The following is a 12425-nucleotide window of genomic DNA, read 5'->3' as shown; positions in this document are numbered from 1 at the left end:
GTGCCTGATGCCATCAAGGAGTGGAAGGCTGGGATGTTCTGCACTGCGCCCACAGGCTTGGGGGTGGCCCCCACTGCCACCCTCATGACTTACAAGCCCTTCTTGGTGGAGCTGGCACTGCCCTATGCTGTCACCAGTGGCAAAAGCTTTGCTGTGGCTGCCACCATCTTCAACCACCTGCAGCGCTGCCTATGGGTGAGCAGGGTGGGCTGGGGACCGTGGGTTCAGGGGCTACGACCTGATGGAGGGTTGATATTGTTGGTGTCTGCAGGTTCAGGTGATGCTGGAGGACTCAGAAAATCTGGAGCTGTTGGAGAGGGCAGATGATGCAGATGGTGGCTGTGTGTGTGGGTACGAAGCCAGGACCTTCCAGTGGGATGTGCGAGCCATCAGTCCGAGTATGAGTGCATTTGCTGCTGGGTGCGGGGCTGGGGTCTTGGGGCTGTATCAAAGCTCTGTCCTTGTCTGTACCTGCAGGGAAGGTGAATGTCACCATCAGCGCCCAGGCCCTGCGCACAGAGGAGCTGTGTGGATCTGAGGTGCCCGTGGTGCCAGCACAGAGGGATGTGGACACTGTGACAAAACTGCTGTTTGTGAAGGTGAAGCTGGATGGTGCTCAGTTTGCTCCTCTTGTCACACCATGCATGGGGCTTCTCCAAGGACAGCCCAGCTCTCCCCATGTGGTCCTGAGCTCTCCTGGACAGGGAGACAGTGGGGATGGGGTCCAAGTGGGCTCTGCTTTGGGTCCTGACCTCTCCTGGCACATCAGTGGCTGAGAGGGCAGTGAGGATGTGACCCAGACAGGTTGACTGTGTGTTAGAAGGAGGAGAGTTGTTTCTGGGATGGAGGTCAGGCTCACTCTGATCCTGGCCTCATACCTGCTGTATTTTAGCCTTCAGAGCATTGAAGATTGACGTGAATGGAAACTGCAGCCTCCTGGCCGTTCTGCTCCTGACTGCATCCAGGCAGGTCTCGAGCCTCTGCCCATTCCTGCTGCTTCACCCCCTTTGCCTGACCAGGGCCTTCAACAATGTGGTTGAGATGGGGACTCCAAAAGCCACTTGAAGTCCCAGTTCCTACCTGGCAGTTCCATCACCCTGTGTACATCAGGGACTGATAGGGGACGTCTGTCTGCATTGCTGCCCACCAGGGTCACATGGCTGCCCTTGAGCTGACAGCAGTGTAATTCCTGGAAAAGGGAAAAAAAAAGGGCAAAAAAAAAAAAGCCCTGGGGATCAATGCAAGTTGATATGAGCCAGGAGCAATGGCTGGACATGGGGAGGATGGTCCGGGCTGCTGCTGTATGAGCCAGGCTGGAAAATTAAGACAAATGCAAGAGAAGAAATAGAAGCAGCAAAAGGCTTTTTCCAGCAAGAAAGCTCCTTGTCTTCAGGCTCTTTCTCAGAATCCCTGGCCGCAGCCACCCCCAAGGGCTGCCACTTTGTGCTTTGGGTTGCGGTGTTCCTGTCCCGTTGAACGGTACATTCGAGGGGCTGTGGTTTGTTTGCATTCACTGTCTGCTTTGTTTTGCCAAATAAAAAGCTGGAACTAGAACCGGAAGAGTGTTTGTTGCGTGGGTGGCAACACCTGAATCCCCAGGTGACAAAACCTCCCTGTAATACTTCCCCAGCAGGGACAGATGAGAGAAACAAAGGGTCTCGTATTGATCTCCCCATGACCTTGCTGCCTACAGTCCCCTCCTTTATCCCACCCCCATGTCCCAGACAGCTTATGGGGTGGCCCTGAGCTTGCTGTCAGATCGTGCTGTGCTGGGTGCACCCGGCAGGACACTGACCCACACCCCCATCTGGGGGTGGATGGATGGGCTGGGGGCCAGTTTGCAGCCACACTCCCCCTTTGTTTCTGCAAGGACAGTGGGGAACCCATGGAAAATGGCTCATCTCCATCCTGGCTTCCAGTGCTCCTGCCTGTTTGGATGAGATTGGAGGAAGTTTGGCAGAAAAAGCAGCTCAGATTCTATTGTTTGGGAAAACTGGAAAGATCTGGAAACTAAACCCTTCTGAGAAATTGCCACCTGCTCACACAGTGTCATTTGGGGAACGTGGCTCTGCTCCCTCCTATCATCACTTCCCAGCAAAGCAGTGTAGGAAGGTCCTGCCCCCTGCTTCGGATCCTCTCCAGCCTACGGGGACATCTCAGATTGCAAAAACCCATCATGGCCTTGAACCCAGGATGGCAAACATTGCTTTGGTTATATCTGCAGTTCTACATTGGCTGCTCACCCCAAGCCTTGTTTGCTCGACTGGGAAAAGTGAAGCTCTCATTTCAGAGCCTGCAGCAAAACAGACACGGGTCTACAGCTACTTAACAGCTACAGAAGGCTTCACCCAGCCCAGACATTCATCAGCATGAAGTCGCCAGCAGCCCCGACTTGGCTGCTCCTTCTCATCCTCCACCTCACAACTGGAGCATCTGGATCACTGTAAGCCCTTTTCGTGTCCATCTGTCTGTCTGTACCTGTTGGGAGGGCATTTAGTCTTGGCTCCTTGGCTGTTCAGAGTGGGAATGCTTGGGGCAGCGGGTTGTCCCTGCCCACGAGCATCAAGAACATGACTCCTAGAAGTTTTTGGGGCTGGTGGCTCTGGTTTATTGCTGGTGTCAGCCCATGAGGACTCATTATGTGCTCCTGGCTGCCACACATGGGACATGAGGACATACTTAGGGACGTGGTTTAGTTTAGAGGGCAATATTGGGGGTAGTTGGCAGATGGTTAGACCAGATGATCTAAGATATCACTTCCAACACTGTTGATTCTGGGATTCTATGAGTGGACATGGTGAGGAGGGGTTGGGACTTGATGATCTTAGAGGTTTCTTCCCAACATTAATGATTCTGTGACTCACTCTTCTCCTTTCCAGGTATTACGTGGTGACGTCCCCACCTGTGTTCTACTATCCATACTCAGCAACACTGTGGGTCCATCTCAGAAATGTCCACCAGCCCACCCAGGTGACCATCCAGCTGCAGAGAGCAGATGGGGCTGGAAACATCACCCTGCTGGAGAGGAAGGTTGAGGAGCCTCAGCTGCTTTTGAACGTCACCTTCCCTGTGAGTGTCACCCCAGGATTCCCTGTGCATCCCATTGCCTCCAGCTCCACTGAGGAATGGATGGGAGCTGGGCTGATTCCCTCAGCTTTTGGTAGGGGAAAACATCTGTGCACCTTGACAGTCTTTTGGCATTTCCCCCCATTAGACTCCAGCACCCTCCAAGGGGAAGGAGGAAATTGCTCATCTGCACGTCTCAATCGAAGGAGATTCCTTGAATACCACCAAGAAGAGCGTGATGCTGAGAACCCTGGAGCCTGGGATCTTCATACAGACAGACAAGGCTGTCTACAAGCCCGGACAGCAAGGTGAGGGGTGGGATGGAATCCAGCCCCACTGCAGGGCTCGGGGTGGTTTTCCATCCATCTTCCTTTGGCGATGAATCCACCGCTCACTCCTGCATTGTTCTTTCCAGTGAAATTTCGGGTAGTCTCTTTGGATAAAGACCTCGTTGCCAGTGACAAGAAGGTGAGAGAAGGGGTTGAGGACAGGGGGAGGTGACCTTGTCCTTCTGTCTGTGTGGGGATCAGCCAGTGGGAATCCTGTCCCAGCCAACTGAGCTGCTGAGTACCCTGAGCTAGGAATGTGTTGTGTCATCCATCAAGGCAAGAAGGGAGGAAGCAGAACTGCACACGTGATGTGGCAATGTTCCCAATTTCATTGAGAGATGTAAGAGCAGTGAGTAGGAAGCAGGGAAAGTGCTATTGATATCGATGTGATCACAGGATGCCAGAATTACAGGTTAGTTCAGTCAGGTGCTCCTGAGCAATCAATCATGTCAATGGAAGGGCAAAAGGTTCCCAGATGATATGTCAAAGGCAAAGGCACTGGGAGATGCCACCTCCCCATATTGTGCTGGCAGTGCTCAGCCCATCTCAAGCCATCCACAGGCTCATCATCAACCCCAACACACAGCGTAAGGATGGAATTTTACAGCCTACCAAAAAATAGAAGCATAGAACTTGGAAAAGACCTCTTAGATCTAAGCCAACCTGTCTGCCCACCAGCCGTGTCACTCAGCGCCATGTTTCTTGAGCACCTCCAGGGACAGTGAATCCATAACTTCCTTAGCAGCTTCAATCCCTGACCACACTGTTGGAGAAGAAATCTTTTCTAGTACTGAACCTAAATAGCTCTCACAGTGCTTTGATGTGGCTTCAAAGACGTCCCCATCTTGCTGAGACCCATTAAATTTCCCCTCTAACCATCTCCTCTTTGCCTTCCAGCTGCCCCTCGTCTTCATGAAGGTCAGTGTGGGAGAGCTCCAGGGTGGGCATGGGAAGGGGGCACAGCTGGGAGAGGAGAAAGCTAAACTTTGTGTCACCACGCACAGGATCCCAGAGGGAACCGCATTGCACAGTGGCGAGATGTGAGCCCACGGCAGGGCATCGTGGACCTGTCCCTCCCATTGGCTGCAGAGCCAGCGTTGGGCACATATACCATTCATGTGGAGAGGAAGACTCACTCCTTTGTTGTGGAGGAATATGGTGTGTGGGGAGGGAGGTGCATGGGGGGTGGGAGCCCCATCTTGGTGTGTCCCCATGGCCACCCTCTGTCCTTGTGCTGGGAGTGACAACCCCACTCTCGCTTCTCTTCTCCACCAGTGCTGCCCAAATTTGAGGTGAACATTGATCTTCCCCCCACTGTGTGGGAAAAGGAGGAGATGTTCCAGGTGCAGATCTGTGGACGGTGAGCCCAAGTCATGGGAATGTGGAGGGGATGGATAGAGAGCACTTCAACACCCTCACCGCCCTCTGCCCCATAGATACACCTATGGGAAGCCTGTCCAGGGGAAGGTCCATGCTAGCTTGTGCCAGCCCTGGGCCTTCAGAAGGTACCCAATTGCTCTTGAAGAAAACAAGGATGTCTGCACAGAGGTTGACGGGCAGGTGAGCAAAGCTGGGAGCATGGGTGAGACTGGGACAGCCCATCTCAGTGCTGGTGAATGAGGCTGACTCCTTCCCTCCAGACCAAGAAGAACGGCTGCTTTTCAACAGAGGTTTTGATGTCTTCCTTCGACCCAAACAACTACAGTCTGAGGAGGGAAGTCCAAGTGAAGGCATCGCTGGTGGAGGAGGGGACAGGTAGGGGTGCTGGTGGGAGTGTTTTTGCATTCATCCCTGTGTGTACCCAAATGCACACAGTATGGAGGTATCGGTCTTCCCAGGGAAGCCTGCGAGCAATGCTGTGATTTAGAGGTACAGGTGTGCAGGTATCAGGCTCAGGCTAATCTGTTCCCTGTGTCCCCAAGACACACTCTCCTCCCTGCTCCTTTTCCACAGGGGTGGAGATGAACAACACCAAGTCCTGCAGATTTGTGGCGAGTATCTTCACCGTCACATTTGAAGACGCTGATGAATCCTACAAGCGTGGACTGCCCTACACTGGGACGGTAATGGGGGTTCCTGGCAGCCCCACTCCCCACCCCTGTCCTGCTGCTCCAGCCCAATGAATGCCCTTCACCTTTCCTCTCTGCAGATGCAGCTGAAGAAAGCAGATGGCTCTGCCCCGGCCGGGCAGCAGCTTGTGGTCCTTGTTAACAATAAGGAAAGACACAGCTTCCTGACAGATGAATCTGGGAGAGCCTCCTTTGAGCTGGACACCTCTGATTGGACCAATAGAGTCAACCTGGTTGTAAGCAACTTGGATCACCCTTTGAGGCTTCTCACATGGCTTTTCCCATTTTTACGAGGCTGGGAGCCTTGTCCAAGCCAAGCCCACGGCTTATATCAGTTCCCTCATCACTCAGGGTGAAGTCAACATGTCGACTTACAGCCAGAATGGTTCCTCATCTCTCACCATCAACAGAGCTTATTTGAACCTCAGTCCCTTCTTCTCCAAGAGCCAGAGCTTTCTGCACATCCGCCGGCTGGAGGGCAAGTTGTCTTGCAGCCAGCCCCAGCAGCTCCAGGTGGATTATATCCTCAACAAGGAGGCCCTGGGGAGCGAGCAGAGCCTGGATGTGGTCTTCCTGGTGAGCCTTCACCTGGAGAGAAAAGGGCAGCAGGTGTAAGGGCATGGATTCCTTATCTACACACAAGTGGCTGCATCCCTGAGGGCCAGGCTATGGTTGTTCTCCCCTGGCCAATGTATGTCCACTTGCAAATAGGAGTCTTTGTTGGGGCTAAAGACTGGACAACCTCAAAACCAACCCAACACTCTAGTCCTTAGATCCATCCTCCAACAGGGTCTGGCTCTGACTTGTCCATTCCCACCTCTTCTTTTGCAGGTCCTGGCCAAGGGGACCATCGCCAACATCCTCAGGAAGGAGCTGCCTTTGGATGCAGGTGGGTCCTGCAGATGAATGAGCTGTGTAGGGCTTTGAGGCCTGTGCCTGGAACTGATTTCCCTCTTTGTTCCAGGATTGAAAGGCTCCTTCTCCATGGAGCTGCCCACCAGCCCTGAGCTGGCACCCACGGCCACAGTGCTGTGCTACGCAGTGCTCCCCAATGGCGAGATGCTGGCTGACAGCATCAATCTTGACGTGCTCAACTGCCTCCCCAACAAGGTGAGTTATGAAATCACTCCACGATCCCGTTGCTTCTCCCTAATCACAGTGTCACAGTCTTTCCAACCCACACCCCAACCCCCCAAACCTTCAGCTTGATTTTACCCATGCCATGTTGCTCCAGACCTCCACATCCATAGATCTTTGTCCTTCCTCTGTCCCCCCCCTCCAGGTGAAAATGGCCTTTTCCAAGGAGCGGGCACTGCCTGGCTCAGCACTGAGGATGGAGCTGGAGGCAGCCCCAGGCTCCCTATGTGCCATCCGTGCTGTGGATCGCAGTGTGCTGCTCCTGAAGCCTGAGGCTAAGCTCACCACGGCAGAGGTAGGCAGTCCCAAGGTGACTTTTTCCCCTGTAACAGCACCATGGATGGGGCAGGATGGAAGAGGAGGTGATAATGGAGTAAATCATTCCACCCCCTAGTGGGGTGTGATGGTGGCATGGTTTTGTGCCTAATCTATATCTTTATTCCCAGATCTACAAAGTGCTCCCCAGGTTTGATTACCCTGGAAGCATTCGAGAACCACCACCCTGTACCATGTGGTACCATCGCCACTTCTTCTTCACCGATGTTCTCATGAGAGGTCCTGAAGGTGCTCGCCTTTCAAAGAGATCCATTATAGGACCTTACTGGGGCGATTTAGAGATAAACCCCTATGTGTTATTTGAGGTAAAGCCTTGAGCCTTATGGCTGTGTTTTGTGCAGGGTGCCTGGAAAGCTCAGCAGTGCCCCATGACCATCCATTGCTCAGGTGGGAATCATCATCCCACCGGTTTTGGAGATGGCCAACCTCTTTTCTTTTTCACAGGATGCAGCACTGAAGCTTCTCACCAATGCAAAGACAATGGATGATTGTAAAAAGTTTTACAAGCCTTACTTGCATGGTATGATGGGTCCTGCAGGTCAGCATCCTGCCAGCATGCCTTGAAGACATTCAAAGCCAGGCTGTATGGGGCCCTGGGCAGCCTGATCTGGTGGGGGCTGGTGGGCCTTTGAGTCCCTTCCAACTCAGCCATGCTATGATTCCATGGCTCTATGATATTTAAGATCCCTTCCAATCCAACCATGTCATGATTCCATGGTTCTTATGATGTTTAAGGTTCCTTCCAGCCCAATCACATTGTCATTCTACTTTAAGGTCCCTTCCAACCTAAGCCATCCTATGATTCTATGATCTTCAATAAGCACTTCGTACAGGAGGGGCTGGGCTTGTATCCCCACTCTTGGTGGGATGGGGAATGCTGCCTGACAAGGCTTCCATGCTGGCTCAGTTCTTGGTTGAGGGGATTTTGGCTGCATTTGTCTGTCTTCTGTGGATGTCCAGCCCTGGGCTAGGCAGCAGAAACTCATGGAAACCTCATTTCTGTTCTATTATTTCTAGGCGGAGTCAGGACCCGTGTCTCAGAAGATATAGTGGATATGCCCATGCTGGAAAACAGGGTACAAATAATGCCAGCATTAGCTTCTGCGCCAGCTGCTCCCAGAAATGAGGAAGAGCCACCAGCTCCCCGGACTCATTTCCCAGAGACATGGCTGTGGGACCTGGTGCCTGTGGGGTGAGTGGAAATGGGGAGAGACTCCAGGATGGCTCTGTCTCCTCAACGGAGAGAACCAGCCCAAATACCACCAGTAGGTGACACTTGGCAGCCTCTGGATGCTCTGTCCTGCAGGGAGGAAGGCACTGCGGAGATGGCGATGACGGCGCCCGATGCCATCACAGAATGGAAAGCTGAGATGTTCTGCACAGCACCCGTGGGATTGGGGCTGGCTCCTGCCACCACCCTCACAGTCTTCAAGCCCTTCTTTGTGGACCTGGCGCTGCCCTACGCTGTGATCCGTGGTGAAGCCTTCTCGCTGGTTGCCACCGTCTTCAATTACCTGCGGCAGTGCCTACGGGTGAGTGCGGTGGGCAGGGGGCTGGGGGCTGTGCCCTGGTAGGTGGCTGATGTTGTAGGGGTCTGCAGGTCCAGGTGACGCTGGCGGACTCGGCGGAGCTGGAGGTGTCAGCTGTTGAAGGTGTGATGTACAGCAGCTGCGTCTGCGCGGATGAAGCCAAGACGTTCCGGTGGGATGTGAAGGCTACCAACCTGGGTATGGGTGCATGGATCCCCTGCCCTGCCACCTGACACAGAGGGGTGGACAAGGGAGGGTGACAGCACACATGATGCCATCTGCAGTGCTCTTCTCTGCTCCATTCATCCCTTCTCCGTCACCTCCCATCCCAACCCAGCCAGCCCCATTCAAAGCCCATGGGGCTGCAGTGCAAACTGGGGGGCTCTATGGTGACTGGATGTCCCATTGGCATTGCAGGGGAGGTGAACATCACCGTCAGCACCGAGGCCATAAGCTCTGAGGAGCTCTGTGGCAATGAGCAGCCTGTGGTTCCAGCCCAGGGCCGTGTGGACACTGTGATAAAGCCATTACTGGTGCAGGTCAGACAGATTATGAGGGATGAAAGAGGGATGGGGGCTGAGCAGACCTGGGGGTGCAATGGGAAGATCCCATCCTGTCATGGGAGTGGGATAGCACCAAGTGTCACTGCAGGGATGGCCCTGGGACACATGGAGGTCACAGGATTGACCATGTGTTGCTTCCTACAGCCCGGTGGGATCCTGGTGGAGAAGGCACACAGCTCCCTGCTCTGCCAGGAAGGTAGGAGCATCTGGTACCACTGTGGGGACATGGGGCTGCTGGCCATGATGGCCAGCAAGCTGGAGGAGCCATGGACATGAGACTCCTGGCCCAAGCCTGTGGAGTCCATAGAGGGTTGGAGCATCAAGGGGTGGGTGAGGGTGCTGTGGGGCCATGTCCTCTGCCACCCCCCCATTACCATCAGCCTCCATCCTCACAGCCTCTGAAGAAGTGTCCCTGGAGCTTCCTGCCAACATCTTGGAGGGCTCCCAGCGAGCTCACGTCCTTGTGATGGGTAAGGGATGGAAACGAGGTGCAGAGGTCTCAGCTGGGGGTGGGATGCCCCAACGTTGTTGGGATGGGCTGTGGGGGTGCAGGCTGGTGACGACGATCCTCACCTGGTGCAGGTGACATCATGGGCAACGCGCTGCAGAACGTGGACCGCCTCCTGGCCATGCCTTACGGCTGCGGGGAGCAGAACATGGTGCGCTTCGCCCCCAACATCTACATCCAGCAGTACCTGGAGAAGAGCGGGCAGATGAACCCCGACATCCGCGCCAAGGCGCAGAGCTTCCTGCAGAGCGGTCAGCGTCCTCCTCCTGCCCTCCCTGCAACCCCTGCCTCCCTCCCCATTTCATACCTGCACCCAGGGGTGGGCATCCTCTAGGGTCCCCCCAGAGACAGATGTGACAGTGGCCATCCCCATCCCCATGCAGGTTACCAACGAGAGCTGCTCTACAAACACAACGACGGATCCTACAGTGCTTTTGGGGAGAGCGATGAAAGCGGCAACACCTGGTGAGGGGCCACATGGCACGGGGCAGTGAGATGCCATCCCCATCACCTTCTCTTGTCACTAAATGCACTCCATCCCCATTTGCCCCTCATGCTCCCCCCCCTCTGACGCCTTGCAGGTTGACAGCATTTGTCCTCAAGTCCTTTGGGCAAGCAAGAGCCTTCGTGGCCATCGAGGACCGGCACATCATGGATGCACTGCAGTGGTTGCAGAAGCAGCAGCAGGAGTCAGGATGTTTCCGTAGCGTGGGCAAGCTCTTCAATAATGCCCTGCAGGTGGGGATGGGGTGGGATGGGGTGACATGGGGACAACGTGGCTGGAGGTGGCATGGACAAAGCTGACTTGCTGTCTCTTGGCAGGGTGGTGTATCGGATGAGCTCTCCCTGTCGGCTTACGTCGCAGCTGCGCTGCTGGAGCTGGGGGTGCCCCCAACGGTGAGGATAACCCTGTGGGGTTGGGGACAGGAGATGGGACATAGGATCAGCCCAGCACTGAGGTCTCAATGGAGGAGTCCATGCTGCTGTAACCGGACAGAAGTTCTCCTCTGGGTTATGTCCACATCCCTGACTGCACAGTGTCCCCTTTTCCACTGCAGGACCCAACGGTGATCTCAGCCCTGAAGTGCTTGGAAGCATCAAGCACTGACAACCTCTACACAGAAGCACTGATGGCTTATGTTTATGGGTTGGCAAAGCGTGAGGAGCAGCAGCAAGCCCGGCTGCAGAGCCTGCTGCAGCGTGGTACCAGTACAGGTACTTCTGAACCATCCCATCCCATCTGGGGCCCCCAAACTGGGATCTTGGGGCTGCCCACCTACCCTGAGCTGGGAACTGGGGACTTCTTTTCTCCCCTTTCTTCCCAGAGGGGCTGCTCTTCTGGAAGAGGAAGGACAAAGCTCTATCCGCTGAGTCTCTCTGGGCCGAGGCTGCACCAGCAGAGGTGGAGATGACAGCCTATGTTCTCCTGGCATACCTGACCCAACCCCAAGTGTCCCAAGCTGACATGGCTAGAGCTGCTCAGATCGTCCGCTGGCTCAGCAAACAGCAAAACCCCTACGGAGGCTTTGCTTCCACCCAGGTACCACCGTGGGGTCTCCCAGCATGAGGCTGGGATGCCAACCAAGCTATAACTTGTGGTGACCCCCAACTCGTTGCTTCTTGCCCAGGACACCGTGGTGGCCCTGCAAGCTTTGGCCAAGTATGCCACCCTGACATATAGCAACAATGGGGACTTAGCAGTGACGGTGACAGCCCCGACAGGCTCCAAGCAGGACTTCGTGCTGGATGCCAGCAACCGATTGGTGCTGCAGCAGGCAGCCCTGCATGAGCTACCAGGGCAGTACGGGGTGAAAACCCAGGGGCAGGGCTGTGCTCTGGTGCAGGTGGGTACAGCACAGGGTCCCTATACACACGTATCACCTTCCAGGTTGACCTTAACCCCACATTTCACTCCAGGTGACGCTGCGCTACAACATGCCACCACCTCCCAGTGCAGGGACGTTCAACCTCAGTGTAGAAACAGAGCCCAAAACGTGCACGAGTGATGCCAGCACCCACTTCCGCCTCCTCCTCCGGGCACGGTATGGTTTGGGGTCACCCCCAAGGGGTTTGGTGAGGGCCTGACAGCATCCAGCCTCAACATGAGGCTCTGCTTTTCCTTGCAGGTACACTGGAAAGCGTGCTGCCACCAACATGGTTGTCATCGAGGCCAAGATGCCATCAGGCTACATCCCAGACAAGAGCTCGGTGGTAGAGGTGAGGGGTCCCTGCTGTCCCTCTGCACGCTGGGCCCCAACATGGGGATAGAGGGGCACACACGTGGTGCTGAGCCCTGCGCTCTCTCTTCTGCAGCTGAAGAGGCAGAAACTGGTGAAGAAGGTGGAGGTGCAGAGCGACCAGGTGACCATTTACCTGGACCAGGTGAGATGGGTGACGATAGCTGTGAGCACAGGGATGACATTGGGGTGCTGGGATGTGGCTGTGCCTCACCCTCGGGTCATTCCCCAGCTGACAAAGGAGGAGGAGACCTTCAGCTTTGCAGCCACGCAGGACTTCCCAGTGAGGAACCTCCAACCTGCTACTGTGACCCTGTATGACTACTACGAGACGGGTGAGCTGCCCCAAACCAGATACTGTTTGCACTGACGAGCTTCGTCTCGTTAATGGGAGCAGCTCATTGAGCCCATGTCCTTGTTCCTGCTGCAGGTGACCGCACAGATGCTGCCTACAGCGCTCCTTGTGGCTCAGGTAGGGGCTGAGGGGTCACCCCTTCATTGGGACCCCCAGCATGAGGGGATACAGGGACAGCAGCTGGGAGGATGGGAGCAGAGGGGCTCTCCTTTCACACCAAATCTCTGTTTTGTTTTGAAGATGCTGACAGACAAGCAAAGGAGAATTTCTAGAGAAGCCCCACGTGTAGCAGGTGA

The 12425-nt window shown here is 55.0% G+C and overlaps 1 protein-coding gene across 1 annotated transcript; it reads left to right on the top strand.

Annotated features, from left to right (window-relative positions):
* The first annotated feature begins 2369 nt into the window (after positions 1–2369).
* Positions 2370–12401, top strand: LOC140262253 (alpha-2-macroglobulin-like protein 1). Its single transcript, XM_072356482.1, has 36 exons — positions 2370–2443; positions 2880–3069; positions 3215–3374; positions 3482–3534; positions 4293–4313; positions 4400–4553; positions 4671–4755; positions 4832–4955; positions 5036–5150; positions 5349–5458; positions 5545–5700; positions 5816–6040; positions 6296–6353; positions 6429–6574; positions 6747–6896; positions 7048–7242; positions 7382–7475; positions 7955–8129; positions 8244–8469; positions 8538–8664; positions 8884–9005; positions 9174–9225; positions 9425–9499; positions 9612–9788; positions 9921–10002; positions 10119–10275; positions 10360–10434; positions 10596–10752; positions 10863–11077; positions 11166–11381; positions 11455–11579; positions 11664–11754; positions 11851–11919; positions 12007–12109; positions 12205–12246; positions 12370–12401. Exons 1-36 carry the CDS (start codon positions 2370–2372, stop codon positions 12399–12401), a joined length of 4428 nt encoding a protein of 1475 aa, XP_072212583.1.
* Positions 12402–12425: the final 24 nt, after the last annotated feature.

This window comes from Excalfactoria chinensis, chromosome 24 (genome assembly GCF_039878825.1).
Source record: "Excalfactoria chinensis isolate bCotChi1 chromosome 24, bCotChi1.hap2, whole genome shotgun sequence".
NCBI lineage: Eukaryota > Metazoa > Chordata > Aves > Galliformes > Phasianidae > Excalfactoria > Excalfactoria chinensis.
Note: the sequence above shows the minus strand (reverse complement) of the source record. Positions and strands in the feature narration are given on the sequence as shown.

Coding starts and splice junctions, on each gene's coding strand:
- LOC140262253 (XM_072356482.1), top strand. CDS start 2,370: ATGAAGTCGCCAGCAGCCCCGACTTGGCTGCTCCTTCTCATCCTCCAC. Junction 9,226..9,424: donor CTCCCTGCTCTGCCAGGAAG/GTAGGAGCATCT, acceptor CCATCCTCACAG/CCTCTGAAGAAGTGTCCCTG. Junction 11,382..11,454: donor AGGGCTGTGCTCTGGTGCAG/GTGGGTACAGCA, acceptor ATTTCACTCCAG/GTGACGCTGCGCTACAACAT.